A 24,919-nucleotide genomic window follows, 5' to 3' on the forward strand; every position below is an offset into this window, starting at 1 on the left:
GTTGCCCCAGCCTTTAAGGATCCAAATTTGGGGCCATGCAGGATGGCTTCAAAAATCAGACCCTGGGCGGCACTAAGGGCTCTTCCCCGCCCTCTGTAGCCAAGGGAACGTGGGCCCCGCCCGGCCAGCTGCGCTGCGCATGCTCGGCCGCAGAGTGCGGCGGGAAAGGGGCGGGGCCTGTGTGACCGTTTGGCGTCGAAGTTCCTTTGAGAATCCTCGCGCGGCCCGCGGCCCTGAGAGAAATTAGTAAGCCCTCGTAAGCTGCCGTGGATTCCTGCGCCTTACCAGAGAGGGCAGAGAGTTCCGCCTGTGGCGGGAGGATGAAGCTTCGGGTCGGGCCGGGGTCCTAAAGGTGGGTCCCTGCGTGCGGATTCCGCCATGTGAGGGTCGGGAGCTCGGGGTCAGGCCCCTGGATTGTGTTTGTCGTCTCCTTTAACCTTGTCCGCAGAGTCGGGGGATCCTTGCCGCGAGCTTCCAGGGTTTCTCGCCGCCTGTTCCCACTGCGCCGTTACTGGGCTTTCAAGCCTTTGGTCTCTGTCCGCGGCCTCTTTTTAAAACATTCATCTGAGCACACTTGTAGCTCTCCTTCATTAAGCAGTAGTGTGTTTACAAACAACTTAAACAAAAATCATGGAAGTCCTTTTGCAGTTAGATGTGTACACGGAGTCTCAACTAAAAAAAAGATTAAATAGTACAAAAGTTTGACTCGATGAATTCGGACTTAAATTGGGATTAGATGCAGGTGCAGTCTTCATCACTTTCTTTCAGTATATTGCTTTAGTGCTCAGGATTGATAGTATCTTGGTTTGCATGGACTAGTGTTTGCAAATGGTAACTTCCAGCTTTCTCAGGGTGCAGTTTCAGTAAGAGTTCGATCCCTGATAACACCTGACAGTAACTGGTATTCCTCATCACAAATATACAAGACTAGAAGCCTTTAAAATTTATAACGAACTGTATTACATTTAGTCCTGTTAGTATCGGGACTGAACAGTTTGACATTTAACTCTTAGGATGAGACAACAGCGTTAGGGGAGTAGATGCCCTTGTTAAAATAATAAATTTGCCTCCAGGATTTTTTTGTGAGTGAACATATACAGGTCAGAATCCAAGAAGGATAGGTGAAAAGGTGTAACCCTACCAGAGACACAGCTATGGGGAATTGAACTGTATTCACCTAGATGGCAGGAAAAGCTATTTTCTGAAGGTCAGTGTTAATCTAGCACAAATTAATGCTTTGGACGTCTCCAAAATACTTAACATTTGATATATTACACAATTAAATGTTTATCATGATTTAATTTTTAAATTTAAAAAAATATGAATGAAATGTTTGCTGAACCCCAAAAGCTACTGATTTACAAGAGTTAGCATGCTCTCTCCAACCTGGAATATTCTTTCATCATTGCTTTGTAGGCACTTTAAAACCTAGCTCAGATCTTCTCTTCTAGAAGACTTTAACCATTTTCTCTTCCCTCATTTCTGCTTTTTACCTTGCATGTGTTTATATTGTTACAATCCTGTGCTAGCAGAGTATTAGAAATGTTGGGACATCCTAATTATCCTTCTAATTCTAGTACGTAGGCATTTCATAAATAATGGCTCCCCATTGCCTATAGAACTAAGCATGGACATTTTAGTTTGGTTTGAAAAGCATTTAGCCTTGTGCCTCCAGTCTTTCTGTCAAACCAGTAAAAGAACACAAGTGAATATAAAACATATTTTTGCAAAGTGTAATGTATAAGGATGTGGCTGTAATGCAAAGAAGTAAAAAGTATACCTGCTTCTGGACACATTAGTCACTTTATTTTTGCTTGTGACCATACCACACTAATTACTGTAGCTTTATAGTAAGTCCTCCAACTTTTTTTTCTTTTTTGAGATTGTTTTAGCTATTCTTTGTTTCGTATACTTTCCATATACATTAGAATCATCTTGCAAATCCACAAAAACTGAGATTTTGATCTGTAGCTCAATGTGGGGAAAACTCAATTTAACAATATGAAGTCAATCAAAGAGCATACTATGTTTCTCTATATCTTCCTTAATTTCTCTTAGCACTGTTTTATTTTCAGTGTAGAGATCTTGACATATTTCATTAGATATATTCATATATTTGATGTCTTGTGATGCTTTACATATGGTTGTTTTAAAGTTTTTATTTTTGGGGACACTTGTTGGCTCAGTCAGTTAAGCATCTGCCTTCGGCTTGGGTCATGATCCCAGCCAGGGTCCTGGGATCAAGTTCCACATCAGGCTCCTTGCTCAGCGGGGAGCCTGCTTCTCCCTCTGCCTGCTGCTCCCCCTGCTTGTGCGCTCACTCGTGCTCTCTCTCTGACAAATAAATAAATAAAATCTTTTTTAAAAATAAAAATAGGGGCGCCTGGGTGGCTCAGTTGGTTAAGCGACTGCCCTCGGCTCAGGTCATGATCCTGGAGTCCCGGGATCGAGTCCCACATCAGGCTCCCTGCTCAGCAGGGAGTCTGCTTCTCCCTCTGACCCTCCCCCCTCTCATGCTCTCTATCTCATTGTCTCTCTCAAATAAATAAATAAAATCTTAAAAAAGTAAAATAAAAATTAAATTTTTATTTAATTTTTCTAGTAAAAAATGATTTTGGAATATTGACCTTCCTAAATTTACTTAATAATTGCAGTAATTACTTGGAGATCCTTTTGGATTTTCAGTGTATACAACATGTCATCTATAAATAATGACAATTTTACTTCTTCCTTTTCAAGATTTCTTTATTTTTCTTGCATTTTTTAAAAATTTATTTATTTGACAGAGACACAGCGAGAGAGAACACAAGCAGGGGGAGTGGGAGAGGGAGAAGCAGGCTTCCCACAGAGCAGGAAGCCCGTTGCGGGGCTTGATCCCAGTACTCTGGGATCATGACCTGAGCCGAAGGCAGATGCTTAACGACTTGCATTATTAACCTGACTAGAACCTCTAGAACAATGGTGAAGCGGTTAGAGAAGAAATTTTTCAATATTGATGTTGTATTAACCTATGATTCTTCTAAGTTCACTTATTCGAGTATTTTACCGGGCGGGGAGAAGATATCCCTTAGGGTTTTCTATGTACACCATCGTGCTCTCTACAAATAAAAGCAGTTTGTTTACTTCTCCCTTTCCAGTTTTTACACCAAATTTCCACTGAGTATTTCACTTTAACTTAAAGAATTTTCTTTAGCATTTCTACTGTATAGGTTTGTTTGTGATAAATTCTCATTTTCATTTATCTGAAAATATCCTGATTTCACCTTTATTTTTGAAGGATATTTTTACTGACTAGAGAATTTTAGGTAGGTTTTTTTTTCAGCATCTTAAAGATACTTCATTGGCTTCTGGCCTTCATTGTTTCTGACAAGAAAACAGCCTTTATTCTAATTTTTGTTCTCCTGTATGTTAAGTCTTTTTTCTTTAGCTACTTTTAAGATTTTTTTTTAATCTTTAGTTTTCACCAGTGTGACTATGATGTGGGTGGTTGTGTTTCCCTTTTGTATTTACCTTATTTGTTACTCATAGAGCTTCTTGAATTTGTGTGGTTTGATATTTTTCTTCATTTTGGGGAAATTGTCTAGCCAGTAGTTCTTCAAATATTGCTTCTGTTGCATTGTCTGTTTTCCCTTATTCTGGGAATCTTTTTACCTCTGTGTTAGACCTTTTTGCCTTGTTCCACATGTTGCTTACCTTATTTGTATTTTTATCCTTTTATGTATCAATCTGAACTACTTTGTACTGTTGATATAAAATGTATCTATTCTTAATTTCCCTATTTTATTTTCCAATTCTTGAATTTCCATGACTTTTTTTTTTAATTATTCCAGGACTCTGCTAAACTCTTCCATCTTTTTCTGTATTTTCTCAAATGTATCAAAGTCCTAGCCTGATAAAACCAATATGAGTTACCTATAGGTCTGTTCTGTTGTCTTTTTTCTTTTCTCTCTTTTCTTTTCGTTGGTTTTCAGTCGTTTGGGGGGTTTTTTGTTGGGATGTACCCATAAATTTTTATTATATTATGGTTGAAAAAATTTAAAGACTCTAGGTGTACTTCCTCCAGAGAGGGCTAAGTTTCCTGTAGGCAGGCAGATAGTTCTAACAGACTATATATATTTATATATATATATTTTTTTCTAACATTATATTGATCCTTTTGAGAGTTAGTGTTATGCCTTATTAGGGCTGATTTATTTTGGTTTGCCCTTTCTTCTAGGGAGTGGTCTTTTCTCCTGGGATGTGGCCCTTACTCCTAACACATGGGCCCTCTCAACTGCAAGTCCAGATCTTTACCAAATCCCCTCTACCTTTGCTGGGCTTAAATTTCAACTTTGTTAGCTCTGCAAATCTACTATGTATAATCTCTGTTCAGCTCTTTAGACTCAACCTTCTGTTTTCTGCTAGATTTTTTAGTGTCATACTCTGTAGATGTACATATGGAAGTCAGCTAATAAGTGGTGGAGGAGATTTGTATGCAGATTGGGAGGCTTGTTTTTCCTTGGTTCCCACCTGTCCTTTGTGCCTCAAGAGTTCCAACTGCTTCGGCCACCCAGAATTCCCATCTCCTTAGCTCAGTGTGCTGCTGTTTTCTGCTTGGCCCTTTTCCTCTGCTCTGTCCTGGAAGGTGTGCTCAGGGGTAAAGCCTGTTCATGTTACTTGTTGTGCCTAGATTTATCATCTCTTCTTTTTTTTTCAGGTTATCTCTACACCCAACATGGGGCTCATGACCCCTGAGATCAGGCGTTTTGTGCTCTGCCGACTGAACCAGCCAGGCACCCCTAGACTTATCAGTCTTTTTTTTTTATTTTAAGATTTTACTTATTTAATTGTCAGACAGAGAGAGAGAGCATAAGCAGGGGGACTGACAGGCAGAGAGAGAAGCAGGCTCCCCACTGAGCAAGGAGCCCGATGCGGGACTTGATCCCAGGACCCTGAGATCATGACCTGAGCCCAAGACAGATGCTTAACTGAGCCACCCAGACGTCCCATATCATTCTTATTTTTAATTCTTGCTAATCTGATAAAATTTGGAACTGAGTTGGTTTAGAAGCTGAATAGGGTTTGAATAAGCAAAAATGACTTTACAGGTAGAACAGTATGAGCACAGCATAGTGGGGACTAATTAAAAGATTAAGGTGAAGCAATTTGAAGCATCAATATTGTACTAATTTTCCAGAAGGAAAGCACATATATTCTCTCTGGAGATCTGTTTGTGTGTCTGGAAATAACTCCGGATAGCTTGCAATTTCTTTGCAGTCTCATGTTTTACTTTAAAAATTAATATCAATTTTGAGGGGCGCCTGGGTGGCTCAGTTGGTTAAGCAACTGCCTTAGGCTCAGGTCATGATCCCAGGGTCCTGGGATCGAGCCCCACATCAGGCTCCTTGCTCAGCAGAGAGCCTGCATCTCCCTCTACCTGCTGCTTCTGCTTGTGCGCGCTCTCTCTGTCAAATAAATAAAATTTCTTAAAAAATTAATGTGAATTTTGTTTTCTGATCCATGATATATCCCTCTTTGGTTTAAAATGTTTTAATTGGTTATTACCAAGTAGTAGTATTAACCAGCAGGAACATGTACCACATTTATCCTAGGACTGTTAATATTCTCCAACATACATGGTTTATCCCCAGGAAAGACAGGTGATAGACTATATAAAAAAGAGGTTTCAGGGCGCATACCTGGCTCAGTTGGAGAATCATGCGACTCTTGATCTCAGGGTCCTGAGCTCAAGCCCCACGCATGCTCCTCTGACTGAACCAACCAGGTGCCCCAAAAATAAAATCTTTAAAAAAGAAAAAGAGGTTTCTAGGACTTATTTTACTCTAATGTGCATCTTTTTGGAAAAAGTAGTACTGGATTTGTTATATGTTTTTTGCTCTTTTTGTTATTCTAATAGCTAAAGTAATGTTATATACTATTTTCCCTGCGTCAGAAACGTATTTTAGATAAATTAATTACACTGTCAAGGTGCTTTCCATTATTTGCCTATTGGTGTAATGACTGACAGATTTGAAGGGATTCCAAGATGCAAAAGCTCATAGATGCTTTGTTTTTAATTGATTTTTAGACTTGCATATTTTCTTTCAGGTGAATGACAGTCTAGTAGTTAATTTCCCGTGAGTTTTGCTTTGCTGGTTGTGTGTAATGCTCAAATGGACTGGGCAGAGGCCATATGAGCTTTTATTGCACTTCACAAGTCAGGCCTTATTCATTTAATTTTCTGCTTTGGGATAGGGGCTTTCAGTGAAAGCTACCAGAAAAGTGGGGAAAGGACCAAAGATGAGAGAAGAGAATATAGAAGGAACCAGTCTATCCTAGAAAAAGAGGTGTTGGGGCTGAGCAATCAAAAGTCACTTGTAGGAGGGCCTGGGTGGCTCAGTAGGTTAAGCATCTGCCTTCAGCTCAGGTCATGATCTCAGGGTCCTGGTATCAAGCCCCATGTCCCACTCCCTCCTCAGCGGGGAGCCTGCTTCTCCCTCTACCTCTGTTCCTCCCACCCGCTTGTGCGCACACAAGCTCTCTCTCAAAAAATAAAAATCTTAAAAAACAAAGGCACTTGTAGTTCCTCAAAAGCTATAAAATGGAATTATATTTTAAGCCTGAATGTGCAACAATCTTTTATATTTTGATTTTGGATTTTAACTAACTTATCTAGTTACCAAAAAGGAATCCATTAATGGGGGAGGGGGGTCAGGCAGGCATGAAGTGTAAATGCAAAATAGATTCAAAACATATTTAGAAGGTATATTTGATCCACTTTGGTGATTAGATGTGGGAACTTTGAGAGAAGAGAAACTTAGGATTACCCCTAGATTTCTGGTTTGAGAAATTGGGTATATAGGATAGTGCATTTTATGAGAAAGGGAACATGTGTAAAGCAGGCTTATGGGAATTATATAAGAATATAGTTTTAAATCTCTTGAATTTGAGGGACCTGTGGAGCGTCCAAGTGGAGATATTTAGTAGGCAATTAGGTATATGGTCTGGAGCTCAGAAATATAGGGGAAAATCAGCCTATAAATGATATTTGAATCCAAGGTTTTGACCACAGAACAAGTAAGAAAGAGTCCTGTGGAATTGTGCTTTGGAGGAACACAGATATTTTTATTTTTTAAAAGATTTTATTTGAGAGAGAGCATGAGCTGGGTGGGGTGGGGGGGCGCTGCAGAGAGAAAAGCAGAACGGAAAGCTCGACTCGGGGCTCTTTCCCAGGACCCCGGGATCATGACCTGAGCCGAAGGCAGATGCTTAACTAACTAAGGCGCCCAGAACACAGATATTTTAGAAACAGGTGAAATAAATGAGAAGAAGACTGTCAAAGAGATAGGAGGAGAAATAGGCCTTGCAGTCATAGGATTCAAGGAAACAGAGAGGCTCAAGGATGAGGGAAGGGAGTGGTCAGAGGGCACTAGCTTTAAAAGTTGGATCCTTGGGGCACCTGGGTGGCTCAGTTGGTTAAGCGACTGCCTTCGGCTCAGGTCATGATCCTGAAGTCCCGGGATCGAGTCCTGCATCGGGCTCCCTGCTCAGCGGGGAGTCTGCTTCTCCCTCTGACCCTCCCCTCTCTCGTGTGCTGTCTCTCTCTCTCTCATTCTCGCTCTCTCAAATAAATAAAGTCTTTAAAAAAAAATAAAATAAAAAAATAAAAGTTGGATCCTTGAATGTATTTGAATGTTTATATGTGAAGAACCAATAAGGAGGGAAAGAGGAGTTGAAGAAGATATAGATAATAATTGGCTCTACAAGAGGGTCGTGGCAGGGGAGAGGTAGTGAGCACAGGTATTTGGATTAACCTTGGATAAAAGACTTTATGTTTTCTAAGACTAAGTTAAAAGTAAACTTGTGGGTTTGGTGAGCTTATACTAGAGGCAGGCCTGGGAGAATAGAAGTGGAGAAAACTAGTCCCAGAAGAAAGCACAGAGATATGTCTACCAAAGAATTATAAAGCAAAGCTATGTTGGGGAATACTGGATGAAGGGAAGAAAGCCAGTGTTGGTACTGTGAAGGAACCTTGAGTCCAAGCTGTCTGAAGACCCTTTGTGCTTCCAGAAAATCAGACTCTCCCATCAATTCATATTTTATTTTAGGAGCCTGGATACTATTCCCCAAGAAGAAATTCATTAGTTTGGACCTGGAGGATTCTTTTGTATCAGACACCAAGATGAAAGAATCACCGATAGATGGTAAATGTGACAAAGCAGTGATGCCACAACTGGGGCGGCTAGATGAAATTAAGGCGGAACCTGACAATGCTCAGGTAAATATCCTACTTTATTTTCTTTTTTGTAGAGCAGCATTTAAGTTTACATTTCAGTTATGCAGATGCTGGTTTACTGGCTGAAAACCTGAAATCTTTATCTTCCCCTAAGCAGTTGGTCAAGTAATACAAGGTATATGGTGTGAAGTGCCATCACAACTATATGCAAGAATATGATTTGAGCAAAGAATGGATGTTTAGAATTGGGTTTCGGATTGATAAAAGGATTGCTTAGGGTATTGTGGGCCTAGCTAAGGTTAACACATTTTTGTTTTCATTTTTCTTAATTTGAAACAATATGAGTAACTAATTGTATGTTTTTATGCTACTGACTCTGTTTAGTACATTATAAATTCTTAGAATTTTTTTCTTTGTAATTCCTCTACCCAAATCAGTTTCATATTTATTCTTAAACTTTTTTAGACATATTATATGCTAAAGAACCTGTAACAAGCTGTGAATGTTCTGTGAGTAGTGCCAAATTCCCTTAAAATGTTTATATATGAACTAGTTGAAATTTCTAATGAAACAAAAAGTAAATCAGTTTTAATTTATTTCTAGTATTCTGTTTAGAAATAGCCTAAAGTAAATCAGTATTAAGTAAGGACATGACTCCCATTGAGTTGGTGACACTGGGGAATGTTGTCCATCTAGGAAGTATTGATTGCTTCTTCAGTCTATGGACATTCAAACACATAGATCATGTTTAGATAGAGTGCCGGCTGCTCTGAAAAATCCTCTGCAAGACTCATTTAGCCCACTCCAACAACTTTGGTATTTAAGGTCTTTAATTAGCTATTATTGATTAGAACAAGGAGGGAAAATAGGTGTTATTACTGAGTGTGTCTCCTCTATTTGTGGTAGCTTACTGAAGAACTCTGTGAACAAAAATTACTGAAATCACATCTAGGTATGATAGAATATAATATATAATGTATAGAATATAATGTGTCAGCCAAAGGTCACCAAAAGGGAACTGTTCACCTGTGGTTCAGTTCAGTTATACAATTCACTAACATACAGCATTATATATCAATAATATACAGTATTATTTTCTGTTGAATAACTAGTTGTTTTATACACATAGTATTCATTATTTTCATCTCTTTTTTTAGGAGTATTGTCAAGCCCAGCAGCCTAAAACTCAGGAGAATGAACTGAAAATAAACACCACATTTTCAGACAGTGGTAATAGAATTACTTAAATTAATCCTATTTATTCTAACCAGTGTAATAGCCAGTTTATTCTACTTTTTTAGAGTGTCTTTGAATAGTGCATTGTTTGGGGTTTCAAGTCCAGAAGTAACCTCTAAAAGAAAACAAAAGAATGCATACTTAATTTTACGTAAATACTAATTTTCTTCCTTCCTGTTTTGTGTTTATAGCTCCACAGTTGACTGCAGGCATTCAGCTTTCTCTGACATCATCTGGCATGAATAAAATGCTTCCTTCAGTTTCAACCACAGCTATTCAGGTTTCCTGTTCTGGTTGTAAAAAAATCCTCCAGAAGGGGCAAACTGCTTATCAGAGGAAAGGGTCTACTCAGCTTTTCTGCTCCACGCTGTGCATCACTGAATACATTTCATCTGCCAATTCACCAGCTCTTCCCAAGAGAACTTGTTCAAACTGCTCAAAGTATATAATTCTAAATTATGCCCCCTTTTAATTCCCTACATAGATCTTGATCAGAGTCTTGGTTGTAACTGTCTACCTTTTCATTTTTTCTTTTCTTTTCTTTTTTTTTTAAGATTTTATTTATTTATTTGACAGAGCACAAGCAGGGGGAACAGCAGAGGTAGAGGGAGAAGCAGGCTCCCCGCCGAGCAGGGAGCCTGATGCGGGGCTTGATCCCAGGACCCTGGGATCATGACCTGAGCCAAAGGCAGATGCTTAACCATCTGAGCCACCCAGGCGCCCCATTTTCATTTTTTCTGAAGAAGTATCACCTTGATTTAGTGAAAAGCTGCTTCTGCTTTCAGTTCTTCTGTTAGATTCTTCAGAAATACTTTTTTTGTTGAGAGATTTGCAGAAATTAAAATGTAAGGAGTTCTATTTCTCTTCATCCTTACATAATGTGACTTCTGAAACTTACCTTCCTACTCTTTTCATTTGAAATTCCCTATAAATGAAATTACTATATGCCCATTCTATTTTATCATTTAACCATATAGGAGGCAAACCACTAACACATTAATCATGTAATAGTTAATTTGGATCTGCCAAGGTATAAAATAGCCAAGGTATAACATTATAAAATAATGTTTCTCATAATGGTAAATGAAATTATTCGATCCTTTTACAAAATTGAATAGTCATAGGTAAACACAGATGGATGTAGTCTTTTCAAGATTTCAGTGAGCTACTGTTGGGGTTTGTATTGCTAACTTTTTTATATATATACGTAAGGCAATTTAGATGCAGAGAAAGGAAGTAGTAGTAATTTCATAATGAATTAGTGGAAAATGTCCAAAACTTTGAACTCTACCCTGAGATATATAAAGGATCAACGTGCTTTGAGACTCCTATCGTAGTATAATTCTGGTTTGTTAGTACTCATTAAATGCTAATGCTAAATTTTTAATGTTTTGTTTCAGAACAGAGAAAACACATAAGCCACCAGTTTTGCTCGTAAATATAATAAATTACTTTCATATGTCTTATTTTGGAAACAGGTTGCCATAATTTGAATCTTGCTTCCTCCATTTATGGTTATATTGTACAACTCATAGCAGCTGTAGCAATATCATCTGGGAGCTTGTTAAATAAAAATACAGAATCTCAGGCCTCATCCAGACCTACTGAATCAGAATTGCATTTGTCCCCAGATGGTACATCTGTATGCTAAAGTTTGAAAAGCATCAAGAACTTCTTAGTATTACCATTTGTTTTGTTAAATGCACATAAGAATTATGAGCATTAAATAATAGATTTAAGTGATCAGAACAATACTGGCATGTAATAAGACCTCAATAAATGTTAATTATCACTGTTATTCTCTTAACAAACTCACAAACCCTTTTTATTGGTTGCTTCAGCTCCTTGTTTGGCTGCTGCTTCGGGTATTTGTTGCTTCGAGTATTACTCCCTGAAACAACCTTTCTCTTTGTGTTTTTTTCAACCCTTCAGTACTATGTCTTTTTTCCTTTTTGCTAAGGGCTATAAGGCACTCTCTTCAGTCTGCTTTCTTTCTCTGCAGAATCATAAAACTGGAAGGGACCTTAGAGATCATCCAGTCCAAACATTTTCTTTTGGTTTTGAGGAAACTGAGGTCCTGAGAAGTTAAGGTATCATGTTACTGTGTTTGGAGTTTACCCATTATACATCTTCAGCAGATCTCCCAGACAGATTGAAAAGGCTGAAACAGGAAAGATATAGTGTGTAAGTTGTTCCCTAAGATGAAGAAATCCAATATGAACAAAAATATGAAACAGGTTTTACTTCCTTTGGAATACAAATTTTTTTTGTTACAAATACTATTGTATAGGTTGGTGGAAAGGTAATAATGCTTAGGCTGGGAGAGACCATCCATTGTTCAGAGTAACCTGTGCTTTTTAAAAAATTTTTTTTCTTCCACATTTATTAGCATCTTATATTAATATATAGTTCTCAAGATTTTAGCTAATTATCAGTACTGAGGTTTCTTTCATAGCAATGATTTAAAATCTGTTTTGAGTTAATGCAGTTTTTATTCTGTTTCATGAACCAAATAAAAGTTAGCTTCGAAAATGGCATTTATTTAAGAGCAGTGTATTTAAGAAGTGTCATTTCTGTACTTCAGTATCCCAGTTCCAACTCTGGTTGGAACCAACCAGAGATTCTGATAGCAATCAAAAGAGTTCAGAATATCCCTGTGCTATATAACACTTACGTGTAGGAAAGTTGTTCAGTCTTGTGCTTAGAGTTTGTTTAAGCTAATTTTAGGTACTATTAAGAAAACTCATTTTTTAGTTTTTTATTTATAAGGACTTAGTAGATTAGAAACCAGGAATGTAGTATACTGGTAGCAGTAAAAATCAGTAAACATTTTCAGACTTCCATGCTTTTGCCGATGGTTTCTTCTGCCTCCCTTTCCATCTGCTAATTTCTTTCTGTCTTAAAGGTCTGCCTCAAATATCTTTACCTCTTGTCTGTTCCCACACCATTTTTTCCTCTCCTCTCACTAACCCCCCCACCCACTCGGAGTAATTATTCCATGGCCTGTGTTTTAATAGTGTTCATAGTTCCCACAACATTAATCATAAAATTAGTGTTTTTAAAGAAAGAATTGATATTGCCCCAGTTGGACTATGAACCTCTTTTTTTTTTTTTTTTTTAAGATTTTATTTGTTTATTTGAGAGAGAGAAGGAGCAGGGAGAGGGGGAAGCAGACTCCCCACTGAGCAGGAGCCCAATGCAAGACTCAATCCCAGGACCCCGGGATCATGACCTGAGCCGAAGGCAGATACCTAACCAACTGAGCCACCCAGGCACCCCTAGACTATGAACCTCTTGAGATTAGGAACCAGATCATACTCATCTTTATATTCCCGGTGCCTAAACACCAACTGGCACACAGTGAATCCTAGAAAAATTTTTGTCAAGTAAAGTACAAGGATAGCACAACTCAGATACTGCATTTAGAGCTATATTTTAAACCAGTAAAATGATTGATTCATGATAATAAAATGAACCTGTTATTTTTGGTACCATCTATTTAAGAAGGAGGAAAATCATAACACACTAAAAATTTATAAGTGTTAAAGTGTTAAAATAGTGTTGATTTCAGGAATATTTCATCTGGAAAACTATTATCCTGAAAGATTGATACTCTAAGGGTTCTAAGTAGCCATATATCATGGCAGTTCTTAAACATTCTGGTCTCTGGACCCCTTTCCACTCTTAAAATTTTTTGAAGAGCCAGAGAGCTTTATGTAGGTTCTATCTACCAATATATACTGTGTTAGAAATTAAAATTGAGAAATTTTTAAACTAATTATTAACTCATTTAAAAATAATAACTCATTGCATGTTGACATAAATAATATTTTTAATGAAAAATAGCCATATACATTTTTTAATTTAGTGAGGAGGAATTTTAAGAAAAATTCAGTAAGCATCATTTTATCAGGTTTGCAAACCACTTCAATGTCTGACTGGGTTTTCATATCTGCCTCTGTTCAGTTTATTGGAAAATGTTGTTTTAGCTGAAGTGTGAAAAAAATCTGGCACTACAATATGTAATTGGAAAAGGGAGGAGTGTTTTAATAGCCATTTAGATTTTGTGGATGCTCTTCTTTGATCCTCTACCAGAAAACAGGTAGTACTTCTTAAAGGTTAGTTACAATGTGAAATCTGAAACCATACCAAAGAATTTTTTGTACTGTTAGGTTAAAATACATTGGTCTGTTTGTACTTTGCATGGTTTTTTTTTTACCCATGAATGAATGATTTTTCTTACATGCTATCATAATTTGGAAAGTACTGGTTCACTGAGTTATGTAGATCTTCCGAATGTTGGCGTATATTTTTTTTTTAAAGATTTCATTTATTTATCTGAGAGAGAGAGAGAGACAGAGCGCACACGGGTAAATGAGCAAGCAGAGGAAGAAGCAGACTCCCTGCTGAGCAGAGAGCCTGACATAGGGCTCGATCCCAGGACCCTGGGATCATGACCTGAGCTGAAGGCAGACGCTCAACCAACTGAGCCACCCAGGCACCCCTGTTGGCATATTTCTTTATGCAATATTTTTAAAATCACATTTGTTAAAAGAAACACTAAAAAAAAAAAAAACCACTAATCTTATCAGGAAAGCTTAACTATTGGGAAGCAAGTTGGAGATGGCATATTTTCCATAATTCTAATTTTCTTTCCATAATTCTAATTTTCAATGAAAGCTCGACTTTTATCATTGGCAGTGAAACTGCCAGTTGTTTATCTTGAAGTAACAGTCTTACTTTATTCATTTTTGAGAAAATATTTGCCAGATACCCACTCTGGATAATAGTTTGTTCTTTCAAGTAAAAATGTATTCCATGAAAAAAGTAACTACCTCAGGTTGTAACTCTTAACATTCCCACATGAGATTTTCCTTGAGACAACCATCATACTTTGGTGTGCAGGAGAAGTACTTTATGCCTGTGTCCCATATCATCACACAGAATACTAAAAAGAGATTGTCAAGGATAAAGTTTAATAAAGTAGATGATTTTTACAGCGAATGTGTAGCGACGAATAACACATACTAGGACATTCTGGTTCAACTGCCTTAATTTGTGCTAAGGCTCTGGAGTTTGACCCAGCATTGTTTTTTTTCTCCCAGTTTATTGAGGTGAAATTCACATAACAAAAAGCCACTTAAGTAGTATTTAGTACACTCAACAGTGTCTAGTTCAGAACATTTCTGTCACACCAGTGTATCCAGTAAGCAGTTTCTCCCCAGAGGTCTCTTCAGCCCCGGGCAGCCACCAATCTGCATTCTATCTATGGATTTACCTATTCAGGATATTTCATATTACTGGAATCCTACAACATACAACCTTCTGTGTCTGTCTTTTAGCATAATGTTTTTGAGATTTATCCGAGGTTTATATGTGTGGTAGCATGTACAGCAGCACTTCATTCTTTTTTTTATAGCTGAGTAATATTCCCTTGTATGGATATAGCACAGTTTGTTTATCCATTCATTCATTGGTGAACATTTGGGCTGTTTCCATCTTTTAGCTATTTTTTTTCTTTTTTAAGTAAGCTCCAGGCCCAGTGTGGGGCTTGTACTCACAACCCTGAGATCAAGAGTTGTGTGCTTTACCAACTGATCTAGCCCAGTGCCCCTATCATTTTAGCTATTTGAAATAGTGCTATTAGGAACATACATGTATTTATACTTTTTTGAGTACTTCTCTTCAGTTCTTTGGGGTACATACCTAGGAGTGGAATTGCAGTGGCCCATTGTTGATTTTGTACCATCAGTTCAAATGTTAACATAGGGAAAAAGGGTTTTTTTTTGACAAATAATATTTTAATATGAAAATAGTTTTGTTTTTGTGGACCCCTCTAAAAGTATCCGGAGTATCCCCAGAGTTTTGTAGACCATATTTTGATATCCTCTGTCTTATAGATTACAAAGTTGGTCAGGTATGAATATGTGATTTCTCATCATCATTCTATTATCACTAGCACTAATTAATATAAGCTAGGTAATCCTTAAACTGTGCTATCATATGTGTTTATAATCCCTACTTTATAGATGAGGGAATCAACATTTGGGAGTATATATGACTTATCCGTCATTACATAATATAAGTCCTAGAACTAAATACCAAATTCAGGTTTTCTTATTTCAAGGCTGATGTCACTGCTGTTGCACCATCTAAAGGTAGATGAAATGGGAGAGGGTTACTTGAAGGAGTGCTTTAACTTATAAAAGTGTTTAATGGTGCCCTTGTTTTTCCTTTTAGAGACATTTTAAATCTAAAGGATGTGATCAGTGTCCAGCTAGAAGATAATACGTCTAGCAAAAATTTTTGCAGCCAGTCTTGTCTTTCATCATATGAAGAAAAAAGAAAAGCATTTGTTACTATATGTACTAATAGCATTTTAACCAAGTGCAGCATGTGTCAGAAGACTACTGTTGTAAGTTGCAATTTTTTTTTAACTTTTAGGGGTTCTGATTATTTTGCCTAAATATTAGAGTTTTTACTGAATTTTTTTGAATCCTAGATTCAGTATGAAGTTAAAATACCAGCATGAGAAACACTGTCTTTGTCGTAATGCCTGTTTTCAGTTTCACTCTGACAACCTCATCACGGTGTGTCTTGATAACTGTGGCTTACTATTAAACTGTCTCTAGTCTGTTTCATATGCTTCAAATGGAAGGACAGTCCCATTACTTTAATAGTTCAAGGAGAGGGGTGCCTGGGTGGCTCAGTCAGTTAAGCGTCTGACTCTTGATTTCAACTCATGTCATGAGATCGAGCCCCACATGAGGCTCTGTGCTCAGTGCACAGTCTGCTTGTCCCTCTCCTTCTGCTCCTCCCCCACCCCATGCACTCACGCACTCCCTCTCTCAAATAAATAAATAAAATCGTGAAAAAAAATAGTTCAAAGAGTATTACAGCATATAAGCAGGTATGAATAAAGACCTGTTGCATAAAGAACCACTCCCATTTGAATTTGACTGCATGGGACTCAAATGAAACATCTAAGATTGAGTTCCTTCCATTAGTTCGCTTGTGGATGGTTCCACTTTAGGAAAAGGGTGGGGATTAGCTTTTCCTACCATTGGGAATAGTTTCAGTTGGTAGGACAGTGAAAAAGATGAAATAAAAGACTTTTGACGGTTCCTCTTACATAACAATTCATGATAAATTCTGTTTGGAGATTTTCCTAAAGAATCTCAGGATGATCTGGCCTTGAAGAAAAGCCAAGCATATGAAAGCTTGTTTATAAACTGCAAATAAAGATAGCAGAAATAATAATAGCCTACTGGTCAGTAAGACTCAACCACAGAGTGTTTTGTTTTTTTTTAAGATTTTATTTATTTGATGGAGAGAGAGACAGCGTAAGAGGGAACACAAGCAGGGGGAGTGGGAGAGGGAGAAGCGGGGCTCCATCCCAGGACCCTGGGATCATGACTTGAGCCAAAGGCAAACGCTTAACAACTGAGCCACGCAGGTGCCCCACACAGTGTTTTTAATTCTATGTTTTCTTATACCTAAGCAAGGTTAAAATGAATCAGGAATGTCACATGCTTTTCTGAATGCGAAATAATCCCCTATTTCTGGTAGGAGAGCCTTGGGTGGGAGGTTCTGAGAACAGAGAAGCTGGGTCCTGCTTTGGTGGACTAAATGAGATTAATGCAATTGGTGGTCTGAGCCCCTTTCATGAGGTAGGATTGAGGTTGTCTTGCTTGTTCAGATGATGCTTTGAGACCCAGCTCTGTTTCCGTAAATTCTTCCTTAAAATCATGCAATTGAGGATAGAATTCTCAGCAAGTCTGAACAATTCAAATAGGTCATTTGTAAGTCACATCTTTTCTTTCTTTCTTTTTTTTAAAATTTTTCTAAGATTTATTTGAGAGAGAGGGAAAACGAGAGACAACACGAGTGGAGGGGGAGGGACAGAGAAAAGGGAGAAGCAGATTGTCTGCTGAGCAGGGAGCCCAATGTGGGGCTTGATCCCAGGGCTCTGGGATCATGACCTGAGCAGAAGGCAGACACTTAACCAACTGAGCCACCCAGGCACCCCAGGGCTTCTCAAAATATAAAAAGTCATACTAGTAAAGTGTAAAAGAATTTTCAAAGTTATACTCTTTTTTGTTTCATTGTTCCTTTGCCAATATCCTGTTTTTCACGGAAGAAAATGTGTATTTTTTTTTTTTGAGAATTTATTTATTTGAGAGAGAGGATGGGGGAGCAGAGGGAGAAGCAGACTCCCTGCTGAGCAGGGAGCCTGATGTGAGGCTCGATCCCAGGACCCTGGGATCATGACCTGAGCTGAAGGCAGACATTAACTGACTGAGCCACCCACCCACCCCTGTATAAGATATTTTCATTTGTCCTTGTACCTTATGCCCCAAAAAGCAGTTCTTTTTCACCATTGCCATAAGTCCAGGAATGATAGTTCCTGTTTCAGTAGAAACAATAGATGGTAAGCCTCACAGTTTATATCATTTACCTTTGCACACTTACTGCTTCCTGAATGCACTATATTCTATATATTTTACTGCTTGTATGCTACTTTCTTACAGTATGCTTGCAATTTTAACCATGAAGTTAGCCTAGAAAAACAGTAATTCCCACAGCCGTTTTCTGACTCCTCCTTAGTACCAATAGAAGGCTTTTCCTGAGTTAATATTCAAAGTGGAATTGAGGAAAGATATAATTGTAAGACTTTATTTATCCAGTTAGCTTTGATTGCCTGGAATGATGAACATATTCTATGACCTCTTTCTTCATTGCTTGCATATGTATTACTGCTGCTACTAATATTATCTGATAAATAACACAAATAGTGATTTATTGGATTGATCTATTTCTTTCATTTTTGTCACTGTAATCTGTATTGACTTTTTTTTCTCTTGTTTGTTTTTAATTCAAGTTACTTAATGTATAGGGTATTATTATTAGTTTCAGGGTACAGTTTAGTGATTCATCAGTTGCATATAATACCCAGTGCTCATTATTTTTTTCTGGTTTTTAAGAAAGTATAAAAATGTGGGTTCATTATCATCACTTGCTATATTTTAACTAAGAGCCGTAATGATGAGTATATTTTTGTTTTGTTAACAATACATGTCATATACCAGGAATATGAATATTACTTTAATCTCTAAACAGAAACCAAGCAAAACACTTACATCTGTTCCTTGCAAATCATTGAAGCCCTCAGATGAAGTGATTGAGACCACCAATGACTTGGGGAAGACAGACCTTTTTTGTTCTATTAATTGTTTCTCTGCTTACAATAAAGCTAAGACAGAATCATCTACAGGTAATGTTTGTTTAGCAGTTATCAGAGGTTTAGAAACTATTGAAGAATATTACTGCTTTCCTTTAATTTATAACCTTGATTCATCTCGAAATTAAACTGACTTAAGAGTCAAAACAATGCAAAATTCATTGCAAAAAAATGTTTTCCAGGTGCGCCTGGCTGGCTCAGTCGGTAGATCATGTAACTCTTGATCTCAGGGTCATGAGTTCAAGCCCCACATTGCGTATGGAGCCTACATTTTAAAAAAAGTTTTCCAGTAGTTTTATATAAAAGGAAGCCTACTTCACAACCAGAGACTTATATTTATTTGTACAGATTGTTGTGTTAGAATATAGAATTTTGTACTTAGCTCTGCTTTGTAAAAACAAGGCTATTAGTTACATTTTTTAGAACTAGTTGGAAATACTTGGAAGTTCACTAATAGAAAAACACAAGTCACCCAGGGCCAACTTTGTATTCCATCAAAGAACCTCACATAGGACCACTGGTCCTATTTACATAGATAATAAAGTAAATGATGCCCCTGGGGCTTGTACATCATGTAAACTAGCTTATTATAGAAATCTTTGCAATACTAGCTTAGACACCACTGTAGCTCCATTCATGTTGAGGGTTATGAATCTTTTTTTTTTTTTTAAGATTTTATTTATTTGACAGAGACACAGCGAGAGAGGGAACACAAGCAGGGGGAGTGAGAGGGAGAAGCAGGCTTCCCGCGGAGCAGGGAGCCCGATGCAGGGCTCGATCCCAGGACTCTGGGATCACGACCCGAGCCAAAAGCAGACGCTTAACGACTGAGCCACCCAGGCGCCCTGAGGGTTATGAATCTTGAAAGAGTTAGAAATGATACCCATTAAGGGACGCCTGGCTACCTCAGTCCGTAGAGCGAGCGACTCTTAATCTTGGGGTTATGCGTTCGAGCCCCATGTTGGGTGTAGAGATTACTTTAAAAAAATAAAATATTTTTAAAAATGATGAAAGAAATGATAACCATTAGGAGATTCTTCTTCATGGGTAATTTCATGTAAAGATTTGCTTGAAATTTCAAGCAAATGGTATAAAAGAACTGAGAAATTGTATGCAAAGGTAAAATATGTTAAAAAATGGAAAAAGGAAATTATCAGTTTGTTATTAATGCGTTATCCTAAAGAACCTGGTTATCCCTAAGCCGTACTCCAGTATCCAGCAATAATACCTAAAGCTATTAGTTTTTTTTTTTTTTAAGATTTTATTCACTTATTTGACAGAGAGAGAGTATATACAAGCAGGGGGAACAGCAGAGGCAGAGGGAGAAGCAGGCTCCCCACCGAGCAGGGAGCCAGATGCGGGGGTCAGTCCCAGGACCCCAGGATCATGACTCAAGCCGAAGGCAGACGCTTAACCCACTGAGCCACACAGGTGCCCCAAGCTATTAGATTTTTGCATTGTTTGTTGAAACACTTGTTACTAAACAGTGCTTTCTGATTGATTCTGCTTGGTTTTTGAGAAATCTTTTTATTTTTTTTCAGTAAATGTTTCCGTGGTACACGATGCCTCAACGGATCTCTTTTCTCCAAAGAAAGATACAACTCCAGTTATAAGCAATATAGTGTCATTGGCAGATACTCATGTTTCCCTACCCATCATGAACTCTGATGTCTTACAAGGTAAAATTGATGTAAAGTTACCTGACATATACACTGTTTTCCCATCCTTGATGAATCTGTCTATATTCTAAGGTTGTTTTTGTTGTCTGATATGAAATAAGCAATTGTAGTTTATGATGCTATTTTATAGCATATATTTTATTGCATATAAGATCTTGAATTGATGATACTCTTTTATTTTAGCAGATACAGTTTCTTCAATAACAGCAAATGTCATTGTAGATGTAAGTTTTGTCCTTAATATTTTTGACACTGTCTTTTCTTTTTTAAGCATATTTTGTGCATATATATATGTGTGTGTGTGTGTGTCCATATATATATATGAGCATATTCATTCCTGTTTTCATCCAAGAGCTCAGAAAAGTTTAGCAAGAGACATCTTTTGGTATTCACATTCAATTTCCCAAATCTCAGGTTTGACTTGAAATTATTCATAAGAATATTTAAACAGAAGTATTATTAGTTGTAGTTTTTCCTCTGGATTCTTTATTACTTTTTTCAGTATTCTAGGTCATGTGAGCAATAAAAATTATTTTTATTACAATTACATACCAAAAGATTCTTTGAACATCTAATGCTGAATCTAGATTACAACTTTATATTATAAATAATTGTTAATGTTTCCCCCTAGTGGAGCTCGTATTGCAACTCACCCATTCATTTTATTGTGTTATTAGAATAGATGTGTTTGATATTTTAATTATTTGAAAACTGTTCAAACAAATGCTTTTCTCTTTTTCTCCCAAACATTTCTAAGAGTTTACCCAGTGAATCAAGTAGTGGTGTTGCTACTGGTAGTGTTGAACAGCCAAGCCTTTCACCATCTTCATCAATACCCAGTCAGCATATGGTTGAGTCCAGTGTAGAAGTACAAAAAGATCAAGTGTCAAACCAAGATGCTACATACAATAGGAAATCTGTGAAAATAAGTGATGGACTATGTCACCCAAAATTTACATCCAGAGTACAAAAAGTTAAGTCACGAAGCATTAAAAAATCTTGGTGTTCAAATTTCCAGCATTTGAAAAACAGTATTAAAAAGGAAGTGACATTCTGTTATTCATGCCAGTTGTTCTGCCAAAAAAATTTTAGTTTTGGAGGAGAATCATTTGCAGCCCAAGGAATTTCTAATTGGAAAAAGACTCTAGAAAAATTCAGAAAGCATGAAAAAAGTGAAATGCATTTGAAGTCATTGCAGTTTTGGAGGGAATACCAGTTTTCTGATGAAGTCATCAGTGATAATTTATCTATTCATTCAAAACAGATTGAAGGAAATAAAAAGTACCTAAAGCTTATAATTGAAAATATTTTATTTCTTGGGAAGCAGTGTTTACCATTAAGAGGAAATGACCAATCGATTTCATCTGTGAATAAAGGCAATTTTTTAGAACTGTTAGAAATCAGAGCAAAAGATAAAGGAGAAGAAATATTTCGATTTATGAGTTCACAAGTTGACTTCTATAATAGTACACAAATTCAAAATGATATTATTGAAATAATAAAGACTGAAATGCTGCAAGATATTGTGAATGAAATCAATGCCTCCTCAGCTTTTTCAATAATATGTGATGAGACAACTGATAGTGCCACTAAAGAACAGCTTTCAGTTTGTGTAAGATACCCACAAAAAATGTCAAAGGCTGTCTTAATTAAAGAAAGATTCTTGGGTTTCGTAGATATTGAAGAGATGACTGGGACTAACTTACATAGGACTATCAAAACTTACCTGCAGCAAATTGGAGTTGATCTAAAGAAGATATGTGGCCAGGCCTATGATAGTACTACTAATTTGAGGGGAAAATTTAGTAAAATTGCAGCAGAATTCAAGAAAGAAGAGCCAAGAGCTTTGTACATACATTGTTATGCACATTTTTTGGATTTATCAGTAATTAGGTTTTGTAAAGAAGTGAAAGAACTCCGAAGTGCTCTAAATACTCTCAACTCTTTGTTCAACACTATTCATATGTCTGGGGAAATGTCTGCAAATTTTCAAAACATTTGTAAGCTAAGTCAAAACAAAACATGCAAGAAACATATATCACAATCATGTTGGACAGTCCATGATCATATATTACTGTCTGTGATTGAGGGCCTTCCAGAGATTATTGAAACATTGGAAGTTGTATCAAGCCATTCTTCAAACACAAGTTTGGCTGATGAATTGAGTGATTTGTTAATATTGGTTTCCAAATTTGAATTTATCTTTTGTTTGAAATTTCTTTATCGAGTGTTAAGTGTTACAGGAATTCTTTCCAAAGAGCTTCAAAGTGAAACCATAGATATTTTTTCGTTGTCTTCAAAAATAGAAGCAATTTTGGAATGTTTATCATCTGAAAGAAATGATGCCTATTTCAAAACTATCTGGGATGGAGCAGAGGAAATATGTCAAAAAATAACCAGTAAAGGTTTTGAAGTTGAAAGACCTTCTTTTCAGAAAAGAAGAAAAATTCAGAAAACAGATCTTGGCAATTCAGATAGTATGTTTTTTCCTACTTCAACAGAAGAACAATATAAAATTAATATTTATTACCAAGGATTGGATACTATATTAAATAATTTAAAATTATGTTTTTCAGAGTTTGATTATTGTAAAATGAAGCAAATTTCAGAACTATTATTTAAATGGAATGAACCATTAAATGAAACAACAGCCAAACATGTCCAAGAATTTTATAAACTTGATGCAGATATCATCCCAGAACTTAGATTTTATCGGCAATATGCAAAGCTCAATTTTGTCATAGATTATGATTATATCAACTTCATTAATCTTGGCTGTTTGTTTATTCAGCATGGTCTTCACAATAATATTCCTTGCATATCAAAGTTATTATATATTGCTTTGTCTTGGCCAGTTACTTCAAGTGCTGAAAATTCATTTTCTATACTGCCCCGTCTTAAAACATATTTATGTCATACCCTGGGACAAGAGAAGCTTAGCAGCCTAGCCCTAATGGCTGTTGAGCAGGAATTGGTAAATAAACTGATGGAACCTGAAAGACTCAATGGAATTGTGGAAAAGTTTATCCATCAGATGAAAGAAACATAACACTTGCTAATTTGAATTTACCTAAAAGAATTTTGTATTTCTGCTGGAATGTTTGTTTTTTATTTCAAAATTTTATCTCCTAAGAAAAAAATTTTTTTTCATCAGAACATGTAACATTCACTTGATTGAAAATTCAAAAAATGGACTGAAAAGAGATAAGTCTCCTTCCCCATTTTAGTACCCAATTCCTCTTCCCTGTAGTGTTATCTGTTTCTCAAATATCCTCCTGGAGATATTTTTCACAGATAATACTCTGCAGTGCATACCGTTCTTCAACTTGTCCACTTAACGTATTTTTGAGATTGTCCTATATCAGTACATAGTTTCTTTTTTTTTTTTTACAACTGCATAAAATTTCATTGTATGAATGTACCATAATATATTTGAGCAGTACCTAACAATAAGCATTTCAATTCTTTCTAGTATTTTGCTATTATAAATAATCCTGCATTTAATAACCTCGTACAGGGGCCTGGGTGGCTCAGTCAGTTAAGCGTCTGCCTTCAGCTTGGGCCATGATCCCAGGGTCCTGGGATCGAGCCCCACATTGGGCTCCCCGCTCAGTGTGGTGGCGGGGGAAGACTATTTCTCCCTTCCCCTCTGCCTGCTGCTCCCCCTGCTTGTGCTGTCTCTCTCTCAAATAAATAAAATCTTTAAAAAATAATAACCTTGTACATAGGTCATATTGCACGATTGAGTTACTGTAAGATAGAATTTTAAATTAGAATTACTAGGTCAGAAGATTTATGCATTTTTATTCTTGATAGATACTGGCAATTTGCTTTCTATAAAGATTATGCCCATTTACAGTCCCACCACCCATGTGTGAGATTGCCTATTTCCTTGAATCTTTATAAACAGTGTTCTGAAACATTTTGATCTTTGCCAGTCTGGTATCAATCCCAGTGGAATTTTGTATTTTCACTTAAGAATAAGGTTGGGTAGGGGGCACCTGGGTGGCTCAGTCAGTTAAGTGTCTGCCTTCAACTCAGGTCATGATTCCAGGGTCCTGGGATCAAGTCCTGCATCAGGCTTCTTGCTTAGCAGGGAGCCTGCTTCTCCCTCTGCCTGCCGCTCCCCCTGCTTGTGCGCGTGCTCTCTCTCTCTTTCTGACAAATGAATAAATAAAATCTTTAAAAATAATAATGTTGGGTTATCTACTTGAACTATTAGTATTTCCTTTTCCTGTGAACTGTCACATTTAAACTTGACTATGGTTTTGGTTGACACAAATAGATGGTGCAAAAATAGATGATGCAATATGAATTCTTAATCTACTTTATGAGAATATGACTAACCCAAAAAGAAGAGACTCTTTTTCTATCATTATACTTTAGAAAGGTTCAGGTGATAAAGGAAAATCTGTCCCTCAGAGACTTGTAAGAATTTAGTGGTAGATGTATCTGGGCCCAGAATTTTGTTTGTTTTAGGAATGTTTCTCTTCCACTTCTCCCTTTCTGTTTCTTTCTCCTCAATTCTTAATTGTAATTTTTCTAGAA

The 24,919-nt window shown here is 37.0% G+C and overlaps 1 protein-coding gene across 8 annotated transcripts; it reads left to right on the forward strand.

Moving 5' to 3' along the window:
• Positions 1 to 167: 167 nt before the first annotated feature.
• On the forward strand, positions 168 to 24,447 carry ZMYM1 (zinc finger MYM-type containing 1). Of its 8 annotated transcripts, none has more exons than XM_027574442.1 (9): positions 168 to 352; positions 8,088 to 8,257; positions 9,373 to 9,445; positions 9,643 to 9,892; positions 15,692 to 15,866; positions 18,572 to 18,725; positions 20,234 to 20,371; positions 20,555 to 20,595; positions 21,129 to 24,447. In XM_027574442.1, the coding sequence occupies exons 2-9, from the start codon at positions 8,162 to 8,164 to the stop codon at positions 23,418 to 23,420; spliced, it is 3,219 nt and encodes a 1,072-aa protein (XP_027430243.1). In that variant the 5' UTR covers positions 168 to 352; positions 8,088 to 8,161; the 3' UTR covers positions 23,421 to 24,447. The 8 variants fall into 8 exon arrangements, with proteins under 8 accessions (XP_027430243.1, XP_027430250.1, XP_027430257.1 ...); XM_027574449.1 differs by having other exon boundaries at positions 20,558 to 20,595; XM_027574456.1 differs by lacking the exons at positions 168 to 352; positions 9,373 to 9,445 and having other exon boundaries at positions 8,119 to 8,257.
• Positions 24,448 to 24,919: the final 472 nt, after the last annotated feature.

Source organism: Zalophus californianus, chromosome 4 (assembly GCF_009762305.2).
Source record: "Zalophus californianus isolate mZalCal1 chromosome 4, mZalCal1.pri.v2, whole genome shotgun sequence".
NCBI classification, from domain to species: Eukaryota; Metazoa; Chordata; class Mammalia; order Carnivora; family Otariidae; genus Zalophus; species Zalophus californianus.

Coding starts and splice junctions, on each gene's coding strand:
- ZMYM1 (XM_027574442.1), top strand. CDS start 8,162: ATGAAAGAATCACCGATAGATGGTAAATGTGACAAAGCAGTGATGCCA. Junction 15,867..18,571: donor TGTGTCAGAAGACTACTGTT/GTAAGTTGCAAT, acceptor ATCTCTAAACAG/AAACCAAGCAAAACACTTAC. Junction 20,596..21,128: donor CAGCAAATGTCATTGTAGAT/GTAAGTTTTGTC, acceptor AACATTTCTAAG/AGTTTACCCAGTGAATCAAG.